We start from the raw sequence: 22,519 nt of genomic DNA, 5'->3' as shown, positions 1-22,519 counted from the left end.
ATTCTTAACACGCTGCCCAGGGGAGAAGCTACTCGATTCTGCTATGGAAACACCACCCGCACAGAAATGAGCTGAACGTGTTTCAGTGGTCGCTGAGCGCCTGCCCTCCCCTCCTGACAAGACGGCTCAGGTCTCTCCCGCCTACCCCACGGCCTCAGGGAAGACCAGCACTGCCCCTGGAAGAACACAGACTGCTCACCAGACAGGCATAAAATGGGAAGAAGAACAGGACAATCTCCAGGTTATTTCTTTGCACCAGCACGTTTGAGTCCAACAGGCACGCACATAAGGACTTTATCTGCAAGGGACAAAACGCCGTGAACATTTCATGCCCAAGACACTGAGCATCATTTGCAGCCATTCTTTTTAATCGTAAAAATGAAAACAACTTTTCCTGGTCATCTTGAAACCACTGTGTTAACGTCACGTGAAACAGAACAAAACGGTGTAAATATGGGAAACTTGGTTCTAGCTCCAGACGCTAGGGGGAGCTCTGTGTCATGGGAAAGACGGCACTGTTTGATTTCAGAAGCGGAGAGGCTTGGACCGGATGGCCAGGCTCTAAGACCTCACAGATCCTACAATCCCAGAAAGAAACGTTTTTAGCTTCCAACAGGGACCTTTGACTATATTAAAACTCCAATGACATCCAGCCAAACGGACTCCAAACCAATTCAATGAGGATTTTGAGGGCCCTTTCTGAGTACAGATAGATGTTGTACAGCCGCAGCATAGAAAACCAGCCATAAGAAGAGTTTTAACAAAAAGCTGTGAGATGGGAAGAGGAGAGGGCAAGATCTTTCCACCGGGGGCAACAGCGAAGCTTTGTGGGGAAGCTGAGCTTGAAAGACAGGCCGGACAGATGCTGAGATGGGAGAGAAGAGATGGGCAGTGAGCACAGGATGAGGGAGGGACCAACTTGAGCAAAGACAGCATCACAGATGTGCCAGGCCAGGAGGGGCAGCAGCTCTGGGAGCGCAGACGGCCGGGAGGGGAGAGTCAGGCCTCTGGGCGACCGGGAGCAGACCGTCAGGACACTCCTGAGGATGGACTTTATCTGCTGGCAGCAGGTAATTTTTCAAAGACAGAAAAGATCTAAGCAAAGCTATGCCTCAGCAAAGTGAAGTCTTGCAGCAACCAAAAAAGCACTGGATGCGAGAGGGAAGAGGTGGGGAGAAATCAGTTAGAAAATTACATGGTGGTCCCAGAACAAGACCGAAGGAGCCGAAGCAGGGAGGTGAAAACGGAGGAAGAGACAAAGCGGTGCTGACGGGGCAGAGAAGGAGGGAGTGTGTCTGTGAGGGTCTCCTCTGTCCTAAGCATCGGACGATGTCCCTTCATCACTCTTTTCCTCGGAGAGCCCCACAGGGAGATCTATTACTTCCAGGGTGCAAAGAGGAATGGATTCAGAGCGGTAAGGAATCGCTGCCCACTTTCTTAACGATGAAATCAGCTTTGAACGTTTTCAGTTTGAAGCGAGGTCCACCACTAGGTGGCGGTAGACTGCAAGCCATTAAACAAGTGTTAAGTTGGGGAGAGTTGGTTTGACGCCCCGCCCCAGCCCCGTGCCGCAATCTCCGCCCCCGCCCCGCCCCCACCGGCCGCCCCCTGCCAGGCCCGGGGCACCCACCGTGAGCTGGTAGTCAGTCCCCAGCATGTACTTCTGCTCCCGGCCGGGCGCGCCCCGGTTGATGTGGCCCACCACGAAGAGCGAGGCGGGCAGGCGGATGGACGGGCTGGCCAGGACACTCCCCCAGAGGGCGGCGTAGAAGACCTCTCTGCCGACCACCAGGGACAGCCTCAGGAGCAGCGCGTCCGTCCTAGGACGGGAGAGCACAGCGTCAGGGCGCTAACCAGGGAAACGCCACCTTCCTCATTCTGAGCCGCCGCCGTGCGCCCCTTCAGTGTCTGTCTGCCTGCCAGCTGTCACTGAAAACTGAATTTGCTAGGACAAACGTGTCACCAAGAGGGGCCGCGTCTTGGCCGAGGGGCAGCGTCTGACCGGTCGTGTCCCCCTTGGGGCACAGAGATCGGTCTCCACCTCTGGCCTCACCACAGATGTCACCGTGCTTGTGGGAGGCGGGCCCACTCCCCCAAGGAGATAAGCAGACCTGTCTCCCTGTATAAAAGCATGAGGAGTCATTAACGTGTGGAAAAAAACACAACAAAAGCTGACACGACTGATTAAAGACCTAAGTAATGATAAAGACTTCCATAGTGGCTCAGATGGTGAAGAATCTGGCTGCAATGCAGGAGACTTGTGTTCAATCCCTGGGTGGGGAAGATCCCCTGGAGAAGGAAATGGCAACCCACTCCATATTCTTGCCTGGAGAATCCCATGGACACAGGAGCCTGGCAGGCTCCAGTCCATGGGGTCACAGAGAGTCAGACACGACTTAGCGACTATCACTCACTCACTCAGTGATAAAGACGTCCCTGACCTGAGCACGGCCACTACGTGCCCAGGGACACTGGACTTCAGAAATACTGGGGACGGTTGTTGCCTGGGCCTCCCACACCATGGCACATTCTAGAAGGTCTGGGGCCATTTTCCTGACACTCTGCCTCCAGCATCTCCACACCCCAGCTCCCACTGCGGGAAGCCCTCCTGTGGACCACCTGCCTGGATTCAGGTCTTATCTTTACCCGGGATGCCGTGACACCGCATCGGCACTTGGACGGACCTCCTCAGAGAGAAGCAGCATTGAGGGGTGTAAGCTTGTTTTTCCACCAACACGGACCGAGGTGGGCCCCTCTCCGCTTGGGGAGCGCCTGTGGCTAGCGGGGCCCTTTCCCTCCAACTGTGAAAACACAGCTTCTGGGCCCAGTGACGGCACTTATCAGTACAGTGGAGGCAGCTCCCCCGTAGGGATTTCACTTGAGGAGGAGGTCTGACTCGAAATCTAAAATGATTCCATCTTTCATAGGCTTCCTATTTGCATCCCGGGGGGGGAAAAAAAAGGACAAGCCCAGTATAAAGCAGTGGCGTTCTGGAATCAGCAATCCTCTATCTACTTCTTGGCAGTGGAGCCTGGGACAAATGAAAGCCCTGTGCATGTCATCTCAGCCGTGGCAGAGAAAAGGGGTGAAAATAACGCAAGTTGTGTCTTGAGCAGACACTCATCACGGGTCTGTTCTGCTAGCTGACCCTCCCCAGTTCCCAGATGAGCATCTGACACGTGGCTGGGCCTCCAGAAAACTGTCAGATGAATGCCACTCTCTCCACTTCACTGTGACCCACGCTGTGTGCAGCTTGCTCTTGTTGTTCCACAGCTAAGTCACGTCCGACTCTTTGTGACCCCACTAACCGCAACACACCAGGCCTCCCTGTCCCTCACCGTCTCCCGGAGTTTGCCCAAGTTCAGCTTGCTCAGTGTATATTTAGACATTTTGTACAAGAAAAGTCTACTACCTTTCAACACCAAAAATTAATTCTGTTTTCCTTAACCCTAGCGCTTTTCAACTCATAAAATATCCGTAGCGAATGACACAGAGAAAAAAAAACAAAATGAAGAAGCATCAGTAACAGCCAAATACTTAGAAGGACACAGAATGGTTTAGTGGCTAAAGGTATTGATCAGCCTTCTATCAGGGCTGAGCCAACAAATAGAGCTTCTCTCTGCCCAGCTCTGAAAACCACCAAAAGCCCTAGTTTGGGGTAGAAGCAGCATTCAGCAGCTGCAGTTGCGGTAAGCTGGGTAGATGGGTCCCTGTGGACACAGTGGACACACAGGATGGTCCTGAGCTAGGAAGAGATTCCCACAGCAGCAGATTAATCCAGGAAGCCCCCGGAGAGCTCGTCTCTCCAGGGTCCCTATCACACAAGACCAACGCCAAGCTAAAACCCATCACAAACGCTACAGCATGGACACTGCCGTCTCCTGCCCCTTGCTTACAAAAGCGTATCTCCAAAGCACATTTCAGGGAACACTGGCCACGGTAGAGGGGGTTCCACCATCCGAGAGCCTGGGGAATGCCACTTATGCTATCCCTTCTTCAACATTCAGAGAACACTGCCCAGTTTTCTTTATTAAAGAAACGGGCTTCCCTTGTGGCTCAGCTGGTAAAGAACCCACCTGCAATGCAAGAGACCTGGGTTCAAACTCTGGGTTGGGAAGATCCCCTGGAGAAGGAAAGGCTACCCACTCCAGTATTCTGGCCTGGAGAATTCCATGGACTGTACAGTCTCTGGGCTCACCAAGAGTCAGACAAGACTGAAAGACTTTCACATTAAAGAAGCAGTTTAATATAAAAATAAAAATTTTACCTTAAAAATGAATGGATATTAAAAATTTAAATGATGTTACAGGTCAGAAAAACAAGCAGTTATGAAAAGACTCTGCCATGGAGGGGGGTTTCCTAGGTGGTGCTAGTGGTAAAGAATCTGCCTGCCAATGCAGGAGAGGCAGATTTGATTCCTGGGTCAGGAAGATCCCCTGGAGAAGGGAATGACAACCCACTCCAGTATTCTTGCCTGGAGAATCTCATGGACAGGAGCATAGAGGGCTATAGTCCATGGTGTCATAAAAGTGTTAGACATGACTGAGCAACTAAACAACAAAACTTCTATGGAGAGCAAAGTAAAGAGCAAGATAACTGGGGTTAAAAGCTCAAGTCAAAGTCACTCAGATAGTGAGGGACAGGAAGGCCTGGTGTGCTGCAGTCCGCGGGGTTGGAGTTGCAAAAAGTTGGACGCAACTTAGTGAATGAACAACAAGGGGGAGAAAACTCTAGGACCAGCAGGGCTTCCTCAGCGTGGTGCTGGCCTTGGCCAGAAGAGAGGCCAATGAAGATTTGCCCACTGCCATTTAAATCAGGGTTTCTCACCCTGTACCATGTGGATCCTGGGGCTGGGCCCTCCTTTGCAGTGGGGGCAATCGTGTGCATCTTGGGATGTTCAGGCACACCCCTCACCTCTACCCACTAGATGCCAGTAGCACTCGCCCCACCCCGGTGTAACACCCAAAAAATGTACTCAGGTACTGCCAAGGGTCCCCTGGGGGCTGGAGCCACCCTAGGCTGAGAACCACTGAGTTCAAGGGTCATGTCTGGGGAGCCAGGTTTTGCCTGCTTTCCGCCCACTGAAAACTTCCCACCTCTCTTCCATCTCCTCGGAGCAGGGGTTTAGCATCCACCCCCAACCACAAATCCTGTCTTCCTCGTATAGCAACTCACAGCAAGCCACGTGGGCACTTCCTGTGCACTTTACAAGGGGGATCCTGGGCGGGAGTGGTTTGCGGACATCAAAGGGTTATTAGAAAGCCAGGGTGAATAATGAGACCGAACGCCGGCCAAAATCTCCATTGCCTTATGGTTCACTGACAAGCAGAGACCAGGAACTGTCCCCGCCTCCACGAAACCCATGACTCAGCAGCCCCAATGCGCTCACTCACTCACCCCTCAGTATTTTCCACCGGCTCAGACATCGTGACTGGCCCACCCCCAGACCCCCTGCCGAGTATCTGCTGGGGGTGGGGGGTTGAGGGGGTGTCTGACTCAATTCCTGAGCAGGTTAGGAAGGAACCCTCTCAAACCGACCTGGATACATTCAGTCACCTGATCGCTGTGCCCATACGCCTGCGCTCAGAGACCATACAACCCTGCCCCAGCCTTCACCTCGGAAGGCTGGTCGCTCGTACCCCCGAGCGCCGAAGACGCCGGATCGGGCTTTGTGTCACAGCCACATGTACCCTGTGACTCACAGAGCTTTACTCAGCTCGCGGTTGAACATTGAGAAATCATAATATTAGGAGAAAACACTCGTGTTCATTGGCTGGAGCAACCGTTTAAATGAACATTCATTGATCAGCCGGGAGAATATATGACAACACCCTGACTGCTGACAGGTTTCTGGTGTGATTCATTCTTACAGGTTAAAAAAAATTGCCTTACACTGTGGGAGCTGAAGTGCTCATCTTTAGATGAGGGGGGCACGGGGGGAAGCATTTACAGTAAACATCTGTAAAACAGGAATGGACCAGAACTTCTAGAAAGAGCCTGGGGCTAGGAGTCAAGAGCAGAGTCGGGTAAAAGTTGGCTTGTTAACCCCGTGTGACCCTGACTCTTCCTGAACCCACAGGCCCACCTGGCTTCTCAGGGCATGGAGCTAGGTTTAAGATAGCAACGAGACAGACCCTGTCTCCAAGGGAAGTGGATGCTAGTGACTCAGCACGTCACAGAGGTGGATTCCCCACGGGGAGGTGGAGGGCCACCACCCGCTCTGAGTGGAAGCCTCAAACAGCCCAAGTGCGCATCAAACGCCAGGATGGATGCGTGTGACTTTAACGCACCCTTGGGTCACCAGCCACCATCCTGCAAACATTCTGATTATTTGGTTTCCTTCAGGGGCATACTCTGAGTGGGCCCTGGATGGATTCCATGCTTCCACTCCACGCCCCCTGCCACTCCCTGCCACAGTTGACACCATAAGGCAAAGGTGGCACGGCTTGGGTCTCTGGTGTGGGGAAGATTCGAGCAGGGCTTTGGGTCATCACATGGAAACTTGTGCAAGTGTGCAGGTTTCTAGACCGCCGGCCAGCTGCACGTGGGCTCTAGAAATGGGTCCTGTGAACAGAGGCTCATCACCGTGACATCACTCAGAACAGTTCACACCCTGGAAGTTGAGTTTTCATACTATGATTCTCCAGAAATGATTCTCTGTGTATATGCCATGGTCCAAATGGATAAATCCTCTCTCCCATTCCTAGTGAAAGTGAAAGAGACTCAGTCATGTTTGACTCTTTGTGACTCCATGGATTATACAGTCCATGGAATTCTCCAGACCAGAATACTGGAGTGGGTAGCTGTTCCCTTCTCCAGGGGATCTTCCTAACCTAGGGATCGAACCCAGGTCTCCCACATTATTGGCTGATTCTTTACCATCCTAAGCAGTGACCAAAGCCACCACAATACTGTAATTAGCCTCCAATTAAAATAAATAAATAAAAGCAAACGAATACCATTGCATGAACTTCGGTGCCTGTGAGCTTGCCAAGTTTCTCCAAGTTGCTTGCAACTCATCAAGCCGAGCCCTACCCAGCAACGAAACACAGGCTTGCCTTTTTTATTTGGAAGCAGCCTAGTAAACAATGGGCTTCCCTGGTGGCTCAAACAGTAAAGAATCTGTCTGCAATGCTGGAGACCTGGGTTCGATCTCTGGGTCGGGCAGATCCCCTGGAGGAGGGCATAGCAAACCCCTCCAGTATTCTTGGCCTGGAGAATCCCCATGGACAGAGGAGCCAGCCAGGCTCCAGTCTGTAAGTTCCTGAAGAGTTGCACGTGACTGAGCGATGAATGCTTTCACGTTCACGAGTATATAGAAGGAGGGAGACCCTCAGAACCTGACACATAAGAGGCAGAACCCCATCCCCGCTGCCCACAGACCAAGAGACTCTGGGGAGCTTTCTCACCTCCCGACCCTCACCTGGAAACGTGGTAAAATTCAAAGGGGCACGCGGTACTTCGTCAGGCAGAGACACCACAGAAAGGTGAACGTCAGCCTGACGTTCTGCACCTACCCTGCTTCTGAGGTCTTCTCCGCACGTCTCCCCCCGTTTCTCACAAAGCAGAATAAACCACAAGCGGGCACCCCCCACCCCGGGGCGGGCGGCCATGGGCTCTGGCTGACACCCACCTGTCATAGATCTCCGAGCCCTCCTCCAGGCCGGGCAGCAGGCCGACGACAAAGGCCTGGAGGCTCGGGAGCAGCAGCTTTTGCAGCGGGAGGAAGTACTTCTCGTACAGGCCGAGCAGCACGGGTCTCACCGACATGGCCGCGTGTGCCAGAAGCGGGAACAGCCCGCAGCTTTGGGGACAGAGAAAAAAGGGAGAGGAGGGAAAATGAGAGGCCTGGTCAGAAGCTCCAAGGGATCAGCCAGCAGCAGGGGTTTTGAGAGCGGCCACGAGCCAGCCGTCTATGCTGGTCACGGAGGTGCCCAGCTGTCACGGGACAGTCACCACCCAGTGCGGGCAGGGGGCAGGCCACAGGCAGTGTGCACACAGTACGTTTCAGCTTAAGGAGAAAAGTCAGGGAGGACCGACTCCGGAGGGCGGGCCCCGGGGGATCCTCCTGATGGACGGCTTCATGGCGAACGGACACATCCCTTTGTATTTCGCCTTGTTCATCCTTTTCTTGGAGGAGGAAATGGCAGCCCACTCCGGTATTCTTGCCTGGAGAATCCCGTGGACAGCGGAGCCTGGTAGGCTTCTGTCCATGGGGTTGCACAGAGTCAGACACGACTGACGTGACTTAGCAGCAGCACCAGCATACTTTTCTGAGCTGGCAAACTGAAATGTGGATTCCTTGGGGAATAGAAGAGGGACGTGGTGGGTGAAGCTAGCATTACCTGTACAGGAACAAATCCTTGGCCAGCCATTTGGTCCCCACAATCTTAAAGATGATCTCATAGGTTTCTAGGGCTTTTAAGTGCACGCCACTGGGCAAGGCGGGATGCAGGCACTGGGCTAATCTCTTGCTGATGACGAGTCGTCTGGGCAACAGGGAGTACCTCAGGTTACTCTGCAGAGCCTGGAAAACAAGAGGAGACGCACGTGAGGAAGAAGGCAGGGACACGGACAGAGGGGTATGCATCACCCATCTGGAGGCCGGGAAGACCCCAGCAGGCCACAGCATGAGTGTAAGAGGCAGGATGTGAGCAGACAGGAAGACACAGGGACGGCTTGGGAGGGCTCAGGGTCCAGGGTCGCGAGCCAGCGTTGGGGTGACAGGGCTGGGGAAGCCCCCAGCATTGCAGGAGTGGAGGCAGGGTGTGGTTTCAAGAGTGAGGGTGATCCTGCGTCCCTTCAACAGAGAAGGAAATCACAACCCACGCCAGTGTTCTTGCCTAGAAAATCCCACGGACAGAGGAGGCTGGTGGGCTTCAGTCCATAGGGTCGCAAAGAGTCGGACACAACTGACCACACCGTACATGTGTTCCCTTCAAAGGGCCTCTGTCTCCATCAGGCCAGCTTCCTGTGAAGCCGCGTGCTTCTGTCCGGGGAAGCCTCCAGTCTACACCTGCGACGGAGCAGAACACAGACCTCCCCGTCCCCGAGAAGAGCCTTGTGTGTGAGCCGCGGAAGGCCTGTGTTTCCCATCAACCTCTCAGCTGTGCTTCACGGCCGTGTGTTCTGAGTGCAGTTTGTGGGGGTCGGTGGGGGGCACCCAGCAGAGATGGGGAGCCGTGTGCTTCTAGGCCAGGATTCCCGGTGTCTTTGCCAGGAAGTTCCACAGGAGAAGTCAGATCCCTGCTGGTGTGGAATGACAGTCCCCCCACCACCCTGCCCCGAGTGGGCCTCCTCCAGCAGGACAAGGGCCTGTGTGCGTGCTAAGTCGCTCAGTGTCCAAATCTTTGCGGCTCCACAGATTGTAGCCCACAAGGCTCCTCTGTCCGTGGGATTCTCCAGGCAAGAATACTGGAGCGGGATGCCACGCCTTCCTCCAGGGGATCTTCCCGACCCAGGGCTCAAACTCCTGTCTCTTGCAGCTCCTGCATTGGCAGGCAAGTTCTTTACCACTAGCGCCGCCTGGGAAGCCAGGACTGTGGGCCTGGTCTCTGTTAGGGCATTCCTGGGCGTTCGCTGCGCCTAAGAAATACGGTGGGTGGACTTCCTCCTAACAGGGCGCCTCCCTCCTGGGGCCAGGTCCATGCTGTTCTTCACAGCATCGAGTAGCCACTTCGAGAGCGCTGGGTGGGTCCTCGTGACTCATGTGGATTGTACACCAAATGTCTGTCCTTCCCGTGGAACAATCCACATGACTCACACAAATATTTACTGAAAGCTGACAGGGTGAAGTCCATGCTTCTCACAAAGCCGCTCAAGAAGGCCTCAAAGGCAGACTCCTGCCCGATTCGCCAGACCCACATCTCAATGCTTTGGCTTCAAACTTTCTAACAACACAGGTCCACCGGAGGTCCCTGACTGCCCCCCGCTGCCCCCCCACCAGCTCTGCCTGAATGTTCTCCTCACTGGACTCAGCTCAGCACCTACTCAGGGAGGCAGGAGCGTCCCCCGCCCAGGGCAGGGTGCCCGTGCAGCTGTGCTCCGTCGGGTTCCACGTGTCACTGACTGACAGCGTGGAGCTAAGCACCATCCTCTCCCGGGCTGAGCTGTGTGAGCCATATGGGGCTGGATCTGCCTTCTTCCTCTGCTGTTCTTGAAACCTCTCTGCACAGTGACCCCTCCCAAGGCAGACAGCTCACAGGAACATCACCTGATGTGTGTCAGAGCTGTGTGGTCTCAGGCCCGTGACAGCTTACTTTCTAGAAGCAAGGAAAATGATTTCACCTCTAAAACACACACTGAGGCTACGCAGGAAGTCAAGGGAAAAGAAGGAAAATGACATTTTCCACCAGAAGCACAGAGTAAACTGAACTCTCAAAATCAATAAAACTATCTCTAAAGGGAAAAAAAAAAAAAACCACACCTCGAGATCATCAAGAATATTATTTGTAAGAGTTGGATGACTTAAAAGAAAGGGAAAGCCAACCAGTGCCTTTTAATGTGCTCGTGTCCAAAAAAAAATTGAGGCAGTGACCTGGCAAAATGCATTGTGATAGCAGGTGAGAGCTGAGTTATTGAGGCAGAGAGAAAACGACCATGGGAAACACACAGGAAAGAGCTCATCTGATGACTTTCGAACACACAGAAAAGCAGGTGGAATCGGAACGCACAACCCAGGTTCAACAGGTGTGAGCGGGCTGATCCCGACGACAAGGCTTTTAGGAAACCATGTCTGTGACCCACTCACTGGCTAGCCTCTCGATACCTGGGTCCTGGGCTTTCTCCGTGATCCCAGAGGAGAACCAGCTCTGGCCTCGCCTGTTAACATCCGTCAGGTAGAGCTCCTGCTGTTTAAGTCAAAATCTCACTTCTGCTCAGCACAGTCTCAGGACTTCTGCTACTTGAGGTGCAGAAGATGGGCTGCTGCTCCCAAGGGGATCCCCTGGGACCCATAAGTGTTTATCTACCCCCCGCCATGCCCTGGGGCTGTACATCAGCAGGATCTCATTTCTCCACCCTTCTGAACACTGGTGTGGGCCAGTGAGCTGAGTGGCATCATGTGTCACTCCCGGTACAGGCTTTAGAAGCCAACTTCAAGGCCCAATGGGTTTTCTTTCCCTGCTTCTAAGATCATGGAGACCCTGCCACGAACTGCAGCCCCTCCCAGACTGGGCCCCTGAGAAATTACAGACAGCAGGAACCACCCGCTGACCCACAGAAGCAGAGCTCAACCATGCTGTGAAAACCACTGAGCTATTTGTTTTGGGGAACTGTTCGTTACCATGGCATAACCTCCCCTCTCCTGACTGATACAAATCTTCCCAGGTAAATGGAATTACAAGGAAGCACAGCCATTCATTCCAAATGAACAAGGCTGGTTGCTATTGCTCTTAAAATTGTTACTCCGGTTAATTTTGTTAAAGAAACATAACTGAGAACTGCGACCTTACCAGAACTTCTATGTGGAATGGATCATTCACTGTACTCTGCCCACGCAAATCCAAGCAAACACATCACACCCGAGTCAGGGAGTCAGGGCCTCTGAGTGACAGGTACGCAGAGATGAAGGAAGCTGTTTGATTTGAAGACCAGCAAGAACAAAGGGGACAACAGAGGACGAGATGGCTGGATGGCATCTTCGCCTCAACAGATATGAGTTTGAGCAAACTCCGGGAGATGGTGAGGGACAAGGAAGCCTGCATGCCACAATCCATGGGGTCGCAGAGAGTCAGAAATAAATGAGCAACTGAGCAACAAAGGACAAAGGACAGAATCGGAGAGTACTTAGAAAAACGAGAAGGTGTTCATCCTTTCTGATTAAAAAGAACACAAATCAAAACTTCTGGGGATCCATTTTGAAGAGACTGGGGAGCGGGGGGCTCGTCTGGTTAAGGGGCCCTGAACCAGGGAGCGGCGGAGTTTGAGAAGCCAGCAGCTCGGGGCTCGGCGGCAGCGGCCTCCTCGGCCGAAGTTGGGGGGGGTGGGGCGCCAAGCGCGCGGGGTGGGGGGGGTCCTGGTCTTTGGCTCCTCGACTCGGTCCTGTTTCGACAGCGAACATGTCTCGGCCTGTCAGAAATAGGAAGGTCGTTGATTATTCACAATTTCAGGAATCCGATGATGCTGATGAAGATTATGGAAGAGATTCAGGCCCTCCAGCTAAGAAAATTCGATCATCTCCCCGAGAAGCTAAAAATAAGAGGCGATCTGGAAAGAATTCACAGGAAGATAGTGAGGACTCAGAAGAAAAAGATGTGAAGACTAAGAAGGATGATTCTCATTCAGCAGAGGACAGTGAAGATGAAAAAGAAGATCATAAAAACGTGCGCCAGCAACGGCAGGCAGCCTCTAAAGCAGCCTCTAAACAGAGGGAGATGCTCATGGAAGATGTGGGCAGTGAGGAGGAGCAAGAAGAGGAGGACGAGGCGCCATTCCAGGAGAAAGATTCCGGCAGTGATGAGGATTTCCTAGTAGAAGACGATGATGATAGTGACTATGGCAGTTCAAAAAAGAAAAACAAAAAGATGGTTAAGAAGTCGAAGCCTGAGAGAAAAGAAAAGAAAATGCCGAAGCCCAGGCTAAAGGCCACAGTGACGCCAAGTCCTGTGAAAGGCAAGGGGAAAGTGGGTCGCCCCACAGCTTCAAAGGCATCAAAGGAAAAGACTCCTTCTCCCAAAGAAGAAGATGAGGAACCAGAAAGCCCTCTGGAAAAGAAAACGTCTTCAAGCCCTCCGCCTGAGAAATCTGGGGATGAAGGGTCTGAAGATGAAGCCCAGTCTGGGGAAGATTAAAAGTGATGATGGTCTGGGGAGAGATTTTATTTAAAAAACAAAAAAAAAAAAAAAAAGAGAAAAAAAGAAAAAAAAGAGGGAAAAAAAAGAAAAGCTACTTAAGATAGAATATGGTTTTGGCTATGGCTTGACTCATGGGCTTTCAATGCTTTTTTCCCCTTTTGTTGAAAATAACATTTTCTTCTTTTCTTCTTCTTTTTCTTCTTTTTTTTTTTTTAAAGAAAAGCATTGTATGTTTAATTTACCTTTTTTGTCTATTGGTCTCTTCGTCATGACCCCCTCTTCCCCCTCCTCCCCCTTTCCCAATGAAAGCCATGTTAAATTAATCACTGGATTGACTGCTTCATCTTTTTTATTTTTAATGGAGGGTATGCCACAGTTGTAAAGCAATAAGATTTGAGGTAAACACTATGAAAATTTTGCTTTTTGCTAAATGGTAGCAAGTTGAACAGAAATCAAAAAATGTAGAAGGTTTTAGTTAAAAGTTATTGCTTCTTTCTCTACCTGAATTTAAAAAAAAAAAAAACAGTTGTCATCTAATACAAGTTTATATTCTGTATACAAAAATACGGATGTCTAAAAAATCCAGATGTTAAACTTCACTGATGGGGCAGGTAGGAGATAAAGATGAGTTCTGAACTGCTACTAAAGGCATTAATGTTTTTTACTGTGGGGCAGGGCAGGGAACTGAGGTTACCTGACCCTGTTTGGGGATATAGGTTTGCTTGGTTTTAGTTTCATCACCTGTTATCTCTAGGAGACTCGGAGCCAGTGATCCTTTTATTCAGCTATAGTCTTTAAAGAACGTAAAAGCAAGGGCCGCCAAAACTTATATCTTTCTTGATTTCCTATCTCATTCTCTAATGGTTCATGTTTTTAAATATATATATGTATCCTGTTTCTTGGATAAAAAATTTTACCAAGGATCAAAAGAAGAAACCCTAGAATTAAAATGGGGCGATCTATATATCACAGTGAATTTCTTCTCAAACTGACAATGTTTAGGTTTTAAGCAAAATAAAGTGCCAGTTAATGTGAAACTCAAAAAAAAAAACAAAAAAAAAACTTCTGGGAAGTGCTATTCTTTTCACCCATCCATCAGGTTGGCAAGTTAGATGAAAGCACACAGGTTCAGGAGCAGAGACGCCCAGAGATCATGAACTGGGTTCATCAAGCCCACAGTCGGGATTTGGCCAGACAGTATTTGCAAGCTTGCTCCTTGGAGCAGCTATGATATAGATTGCCCTCTGTACCACTCTCATCACGACTAATGGGGCTAAAATAGTGCCTCAGTCATAGTGATTTTGTTAACACACTTCTCACAGAAGCTGGCATTTAATAAGTGCTTCAAAACTGAAGTTACACAAACAATGAGACAAAGGTTATTATAATGCCTGGTTTAAGTACGTAAGCTTAGGAGTCAGAGTCTGGAATTCCAGTTCCATCCTCTGTTAGATGAACCCCTTAACTTTCCTGGGCTGGACAGGAAGAAAGGGGCCTCACAAAGTTGCAAGCATCATGACATATCACACACAGGGTCTACCATGAGTAAGCAATCAACAAGCATCTCCTCTTATTATAATGACAGTTCAGTTCAGTCTTATCCGACTCCTTGAGACCCCATGGACTGCAGCACGCCAGGCCTCCTGGTCCATCACCAACTCCCGGAGTTTACTCACACTCACGTCCATTGACTTGGTGATGCCATCCAACCATCTCATCCTCTATCGTCCCCTTCTCCTTCTGCCTTCAATCTTTCCCAGCATCAGGGTCTTTTCATATGAGTCAGTTCTTCACATCAGTATTACAGTTTCAGCTTCAGCATCAGTCCTTCCAATGAATATTCAGGACTGGTTTCCTTTAGGATTGACTGGTTGGATCTCCCTGCAGTCCAGGGGACTCTTCAAGAGTCTCCTCCAACACCATAGTTCAAAAGCATCAATTCTTCAGCGCTCAGCTTTCTTTATAGTCCAACTCTCACATCCATACATGACTACTGGAAAAACCATAGCTTTGACTAGATGGACCTTTGTCAGCAAAGTAATGTCTCTGCTTTTTAATAAGCTGTCTAGGTTGGTCATAACTTTTCTTCCAAGGAGCAAGCATCTTTTAAGCTGATGGTTGCAGTCACCATCTGCACTGATTTTGGAGCCCAAAAAATAAAGTCAGCCACTGTTTCCACTGTTTCCCAATCTATTTGCCATGAAGTGATGGGACCAGATGCCATGATCTTAGTTTTCTGAATGTTGAGTTTTAAGCCAGCTTTTTCACTCTCCTCTTTCACTTTCATCAAGAGGCTCTTTCTGCCATAAGGGTGGTGTCATATGCATATCTGAGGTTATTGATATTTCTCCAGGCAATCCTGATTCCAGCTTGTGCTTCATCCAGTCCAGCATTTCTCATGATGTACTCTGCATAAAAGTTAAACAAGCAGGGTGACAATACACAGCCTTGATGTATCCTTTCCCAATCTGAAAGCAGTCTGTTGTTCCATGTCCAGTTCTAACTGGTTCTTTTTGACCTGCATACAGATTTCTCAGGACACAGGTCAGGTGATCTAGTATCAAAAGCTCTCCTGCTTATAAAAAACTCTCTTGCTTTTTCAATGATCTAATGGATGTTGGCAATTTGATCTCTGGTTCCTCTGCCTTTCCTAAAGCCACCTTGAACATCTGGAAGTTGACACTTCACGTACTGTTGAAGCCTGGCTTGGAGAATTTTGAGCATTACTTTACTAGTGTGTGAGATGAGTACAATTGTGCGGTAGTTTGAGCATTCTTTGGCATTGCCTTTCTTTGGGATTGCAGTGAAAACTGACCTTTTCCAGTCCTGTGGCCACTGCTGCGTTTTCCAAATTTGCTGGCATATTGAGTGCAGCACTTTCACAGCATCATCTTTCAGGATTTGAAATAGCTCAACTGGAATTCCATCACCTCCACTAGCTTTGTTCATAGTGATGCTTCCTAAGGCCCACTTGACTTCACGTTCCAGGAAGTTTGACTCTAGGTGAGTGATCACACCATCATGGTTATCTGGGTCGTGAAGATCTTTATTGTACAGTTCTTCTGTGTATTCTTGCCACCTCTTCTTAATATCTTCTGCTTCTGTTAGGTCCATACCATTTCTGTCCTTTATTGTGCCCATCTTTGCATGAAATGTTCCATTTGTATCTCTAATTTTCTTGAAGAGATCTCTAGTCTTTCCCATTCTATTGTTTTCCTCTATTTCTTTGCATTGATCACTGAGGAAGGCTTTCTTATCTCTCCTTGCTATTCTTTGAAACTCTGCATTCAAATAGGTATATCTTTGCTTTTCTCCTTTGCCTTTCACTTTTCTTCTTTTCATAGTTATTTGTAAGGTCTCTTCAGACAACCATTTTGCCTTTTTGCATTTCTTTTTCTTGGGGATGGTCTTGATCACTGCCTCCTGTACAATGTCATGAACCTCTGTCCACAGTTCTTCAGGCACTCTACTAGATCTAATCCCTTGAATCTATTTCTCACTTCCACTGTATAGTCGTAAGGGATTTGATTTAGGTCATACCTGAATGGTCTAGTGGTTTTTCCTACTTTCTTCAATTTAAGTCTGAATTTGGCAATAAGGAGTTCATGATCTGAGCCATAGTCAGCTAGTATTAAAAATGGAGACAAAATGCACTGCATTTTAAAAGAACTGACTCAAATCCAATCACTTACAAATAATGTCCTTTATTGTCACAAAAGCAAATAAGGACACTAGTTAAATGTCTTAAGAAGAACGTTTGAGGAATTGTTGTTCAGTTACTCAGTCATGTCTGACTCTTTGTGAACCCATGGACTGCAGCAAACCAGGCTTTCCTGTTCTCCACTATCTCCTGGAATTTGCTCAAACTCATGTCTGTTGAGTCAATGACGCCATCCAACCATCTCATCCTCTGTCGCCCCCTTCTCCTCCTTCCCTCAATGTTTCCCAGCATCAGGGTCTTTTTCAATGAGTAGGGTATTCCCATCAGGTGGCCAAAGTATTAGAGCTTCAACATCAGTCCTTCCAATGAATATTCAGTGTTGATTTCCTTTAGGATTGACTGATTTGATTTGCTGTCCAAGGGACTCTCAAGAGTCTTCTCCATCACCCCAGTTTGAAAGCATCAATTCTTCAGCACTCAGCGCTCTTTATGGTTCAATTCTCACATCTGTACATGACTACTGGAAAAATCACCTTCCCAGGTGGCTCAGTGGTAAAGAGTCTGCCTGCCATGCAGGAAACCCAGTTTCGATCCCTGGGTTGGGAAGATCCCCTGGAGAAGGGAATGGCTACCCACTCCAGTATTCTTGCCTGGAGAATTCCATGGACAGAGGAGCCTGGCGGGCTATAGTCCATGGAGTCACATAGGCACACACACCAGTGGCTAAGACTCTGCATTCCCAATGCAGGGGTCCTACGTTCAATCCTTGGATAGGGAGCTAGATCCTAGATGTTGCAACTAAAGATCCCAAACGCTGCAATGAAGACAGAAGAGCCCATGTGACGCCACTAAGACCTAGTGCAGCCAAATACATACGTACCTAATATATTAAAAATACAGATACCTATAGTCTCTACCTTCATGAGACTGTCCCGCTGTCTCACTGAGGACTAATGCGTGGAGAGAACCAGCTCCATGTTTTTAAGGCAAACTTAGGACAGGAGTTATCTAAAGATGTATTCCTCGCTCTGGCTATTACATATTCCAAGCACCGAGGGCTGGTTCAGCCCTCCTGGCTTTCTTCACCCAGACACCCTGGATCCAGGCGCATCTCTGCTTGCGGGCTGCTAACCCCGGCACCGGTGCTGCCACCCTGGGGCATGAGCTAAGCATCTGGCCAGCATGGCCGGCCCACTAAGATACTTCTCAGTGGCAAGTCGGGGCTGGGGGTAGGCATTCTGCTGCAGCTCCTCCGGAAGGAGACTGGTGGGCTCCTGACGCCCTCAGCTTCTGCTGCTCTTGAAGGAGACCTTCTCCCCGGAGCAACTCTGTCCTAGGAGGTTTCAAAACAGTGCCGTGCACTTCTGCTGGGAATATAAGATGGGTCAGCTGCTGTGCTCCTCACAGTATTAAACACTTGATTTGTTTACCAAATTATTAATTCCATTTGATCCAGCAACTCCATTTTGGGGCACACACCCAGAAGAACTGAAAGCAGGGACTCAGACAGTTATGTGCACACCACGTTTACTGCATTACAATTCACAATAGCCCAAAGGTGGAAACCACCCAAGAGCCCATCAATGGATGAATAGATGAACAAAGGTGGTTTGTATGTACAATGGAATATTATTCAGCCTTAAAAAGGAAGGAAATCCTGACATGTGCTACAGCATGGATGAACCTTGAAGGCACAGCATGAAATAAGCCAGACACAAAAACACAAAGATATTAGCTGATCCCACTTACATGAGGTTTCTAGTGTAGTCAAGTGATAGACACAGAAAGTAATTGGTGGTAAGCAGGGGCCAGGGAGACGGGGGAATGGAGGTGAGTTTAATGGACAGGGCATTTCCAGCTCAGGAAGAGGCAAAAGTTCTGGGATGAATGGTGGTGATGGCCACACAGCAGTGAAGGACACTGCATGTCACTGGACTGCATACTCAGAAAGAGTTAAAATGGTAAATTTTACTCTATGTATATTTCACCACCAAAAACCAAGAAGGAAATGAATGCTGTGTTCACCCAGCTGCTCTTGCCAGACCGGTCTTGAGCTGCAAGGACCATGAACTCCTGAGTGACGTCCATGCCTTGGATTAAACTGAACACTCTTTCCTGACCAAAGAGCAAAGGGCCTCTTTTTTAACAGTCCTGAAGGGACCCAGGGACTTGGTCCAGCCCCTCGAGAGTGAGAGTTTCTTACCCTTTAATTAGCAAAATAGCTCCCCCTCACCCCAGAACCGAGTCCCACCAGCTAGAGCTTGAAAACACCTGATTCCCTCCTCCTGCCCCTTGAGCTGCTTAAGAGCTGCCAAGACTGAACCCGGTTCAGGTCAAGGAGGCCCACCCTGACTCTGCCTTGCTCTTTCCAGCCTCCATCCAGGCATTTCACTTTGGCAAGACACTTCTCCAGTGAGCTAAGCTCATGGAACATTTCCAGGGAAGCTTCATTGTTTGGGTTGTGTTCTTTAGGAAAACAGAAACCCAAAGTGACTGGCCAGTAAGCTTAATACACACACACACACACACACACACACACGCGCGCGCGCACACACACACACACACGAACACTGAGTAAACAATGTATACTTAGAGTGACATGCTCTTCTACAGCTGTAGAATAAATATCTCAGGGAAATAGATGAATTGGGAAGGAAAACATGGCCATGTTTTCAAAATTGCTTTTTAACATGCTAACCAAAAAGGAAAAATATGATTAGACAGGAAATTAAACTTCCTTATTTGTTTCACCCAGGCACTGTATTGTTTTACAGTATTCCTTGAGCTATAATTAAGATATAATTACAATAGTTTTAACCTCATTGTATTCATAGGCTCAGCAGACTGATCTTAGAACAAAATAATAAACTACAAAATATAAGTTGTAAAGGAAAGGTCTGAACCGCATCTGAGCTCCATTAACAGAGACCAGGAAGTCTCACTTCACTCCACCCAAGGCAATGTCTATGTTTCCCTTTTGTTTCTCTGACATTATCCAGTCTGACACTCTGATATTCTCCAGGACTCCCAGCGTGATTAAAACAGCTCTACGTAAGAAACATGATTAAAAATTCCAAAGGGGCAAGTCGTGGACTTGAAAAGTAACTCAATATACTTGGAAATGGTTAAGATGATAAATTTTATGTTATGTGCATTTTAATCACAATTTTAAAAAATGTTAGGGTAATTTAACAACATGGGTGAGGGGAGAGTTAAATTACATTTTAAAAATGCTCTAGCCTTTAAAATAAAAATTTTAAATGTTTCCTTTAAAAATTTCTAGAAGAAAACATGTCCACACTGCTATATATAAAACAGATAACTAACAAGGACCTACTGTATAGCACGGGGAACTCTGCTCAATACTCTAATGAGCTATATGGGAAAAGGATCTAAAAGAGAGTGGATCCACGTATGTGTGTAACTGATTCACTTTGCAGTTCAGTGGATACTAACACGATGTTGAAAAGCAACTATCCTCTAATACGTCTGTGTTAGTTGCTTAGTTGCGTCCGACTCTTTGTGACCCCATGGACTGCAGCCCACCAGGCTCCTCCGTCCATGGGACTCTCCAGGCAAGAACACTGGAGTGGGTTGCCACTTTCTTCTCCATACTCTAATATGAATTAATCTGAAAATAAACAAACAGAACTTCCCAAAGGAGACAGCCCAGACCTGCCCTCCCAGTGCTAGTGCTGACCTCGGAACGCCTGACGCTTGTCTATAAAGGGATGCTGAGGAAGCCAATTTAAAACCCGGCTCTTGTCAAGCAGATGGTGAGGCCTGCATGTTTCCCTTCTGGAAGTCCATCACCTTTATAAGGATGTTTGTTTCACGCCACAAAAATGAAGCTGCAGGGTGAGTCACACTGGCCAGGCAGCACAGGCTTGAACACTCACTAAATACTTGCCAGGTTACAGCAACAGCCCTCCAGATGGAATGAAAGCAGGACAGCCCTGAGTAGGGACGAACCGCCAGGACTTCCCGTGTTAAAGCAGGCCTCGGCGGAGAGCATCCGGCCTGCCCTCAGATGGCAGCGACCTGGCCACCGCACCAGCTTGGGAGGGGGCAGGAGACAGGTGGGGAACCTGGCATGTCACCACGGCCTCCGAGAGCCGGGGCGGGGGGCCAGGATCCCAGGTAGCCAGCGAGGCCAGCTTCAGTCTTCATGGGCAGCGGGGGAGTGACACGGGTCCAACTCCATACAGGACAAGCTTCCTGCTGACAGAGGTCCTTGACTCGCGTGTCGCTGTACTGCTTTCTGATCAACGCTGAGAGCAAGCCTGCAGAGCTGCACCCTTAGGGAGTCAGTTCTCATCCACGCTGCATGGTCCAAGCAATAAAGCTGCCCGCAGAGCCTGGGATGCGGAAGTTCACTCAGCTGCCTGCATCCGTTAGAGACCCAATAGGACACTTTTTTTTTTCTTTTAAAATTGTCTTAAAGATTATTTCTTTTGCATCTGGTTTACCTTATTGCTGGAGCTTGCATTCATTGGTACTTTCTGAACAAATAGCACGCTGGTGGCACAGGAAGAACGGACTGAAGGCTGAGCCTCTTCACACCTGGAGAGACCTTACGGTGCCCAGAGAGGGGCATGATCCAACTGTGTGTGCCAAGAACCGTCAGATCAAGCCCTGGGCCTGGGCTCCGCTCCGCGAGTCTCAGAAGCTCGTTTCTATCAGCTTGTGCAGCGGCTCGGCCGCGGAGGGAGGACCAGGCGGGCCTCACACACAGGAAAGACCAGGAAGCCAAGGGCAGGGCCGACACGACGGGGAACCCGGGCTCCGATGGGGGCACCAGGCGGGAGCTCTCGGGCCCTCCTCTCCAGCCGTCCAGCCTGTCCCGGGCTGCCTCCCGTCATCTCACATTATTCACAGAAAACGCACCATCACCTGCCCTCACACTGGTTCCGCGGACCAGACTCCAAAGGGAGCCGAGGCCTCCGGGGCGTTGAGTCCACTCCCGCCCCCCAGGGCATCAGGATCTCATGCGTGTGCACGCACACGGCACACAGCACTGGGGGGCCACCCAGGCTCCTGGCTGACGGGACTCGGGAGTCTGACACTAGGCCAGAAAACTCTTCTTGAAACATCCCAACGAACGCTTCGCTGCCTCACGGAGGGGCAGGCTACGACACATGGGCTCACACGCGGCTCTTTGCTTCCTCTCCTCTGAATTTACAACGGGGGGGCTACAAGAGCCACTGCACTCATCACTACACCTCCTTTCCCTGTCCCCCCACCCCCCCCGTTTAGGAACTTCAGGGGCTACTGTGATGCTTTCCAGAGCTTTCCCGGTTTCCAGACTTGATTCTTTGCTGATTGCGAGACAGGTCCTGGGCCCTCCCTCATGTCCACATGCCAACCACCCCCCCAGCCCCATTCTGTGGACTTGGATGGGCCGCTGGGGCTGAAACACCATGTGCAGAACAGCCCGGGCTTCATTCGATGTCTTTATCAGTACCAGGAGTGGAAAATTTTGGAGGATTCTAGGTTTGAAAAATAATGGGTGAGAAGCATACAACAGGGGGTTAAAGGGAATCACCACACTGTAGGGGGGGCAGCTAGTGACGGAAAATCATGAAGGTCAAGGCACCTGAGCTCTACAGTAAACCACATGAAAGGCAAATGAACACGAGGGGCAAACACACCCTTCCGAGTGCTGTCCAAACCCTGAGACATACACGACGCAGAGACGGCTGAAATAATTAACCGCCATGCATACGCGCATTCAGTAATAAATGCAAGCCTACCATTTAGACACACAGATGGTGAAACGTCTGGAAACATCTTGTTTTTCTGCTCTTTAAATGTATTTTAACCCACATGCAAGTGACAGGTCTAACAGACAAACCAAAAGCCTAATAACCAACTTGTCAAAAGTTTAAGAGCCGGGAGGAAAGAAAGAAAGATGTGGCAGGTAAGAGTCTCGTTATAAATTCCAAAGAGGCTTCAGACACAGACGCTTTACTGGTAGAACTCAATGTTCTTCAAACTTCACAACACCAGGGAGAACAGAACTGGGGTGCTCAAGTGAGACTCAGTGTTGGGACTGAAGTCCCAG

General features: G+C 49.6%; 2 protein-coding genes across 8 annotated transcripts in view; one reads left to right on the top strand and one right to left on the bottom strand.

The window, feature by feature from the left end:
* Window positions 1-22,519, bottom strand: part of DOP1B (DOP1 leucine zipper like protein B) — a 131,134-nt gene that overhangs the window by 83,895 nt on the left and 24,720 nt on the right. For all 7 annotated transcript variants that reach the window (XM_044948200.2, XM_044948202.2, XM_044948207.2 and 4 more), the window contains exons 3-6: window positions 8,346-8,527; window positions 7,634-7,804; window positions 1,631-1,820; window positions 200-298 (exon numbers count right to left, since the gene is read on the bottom strand). In XM_044948200.2, the coding sequence (XP_044804135.2) occupies window positions 200-298; window positions 1,631-1,820; window positions 7,634-7,804; window positions 8,346-8,527 (642 nt within the window). The remainder of the gene's footprint in view (window positions 1-199; window positions 299-1,630; window positions 1,821-7,633; window positions 7,805-8,345; window positions 8,528-22,519) is intronic.
* Window positions 11,892-13,117, top strand: LOC123335164 (nuclear ubiquitous casein and cyclin-dependent kinase substrate 1). Its single transcript, XM_044948218.2, has one exon. It carries the CDS (start codon window positions 12,060-12,062, stop codon window positions 12,789-12,791), a length of 732 nt encoding a protein of 243 aa, XP_044804153.1. The 5' UTR covers window positions 11,892-12,059; the 3' UTR covers window positions 12,792-13,117.

The sequence above is a fragment of the Bubalus bubalis genome, chromosome 1 (assembly GCF_019923935.1).
Source record: "Bubalus bubalis isolate 160015118507 breed Murrah chromosome 1, NDDB_SH_1, whole genome shotgun sequence".
Classification (NCBI taxonomy): domain Eukaryota; kingdom Metazoa; phylum Chordata; class Mammalia; order Artiodactyla; family Bovidae; genus Bubalus; species Bubalus bubalis.
This window is presented reverse-complemented; position numbering and strand designations above follow the sequence as displayed.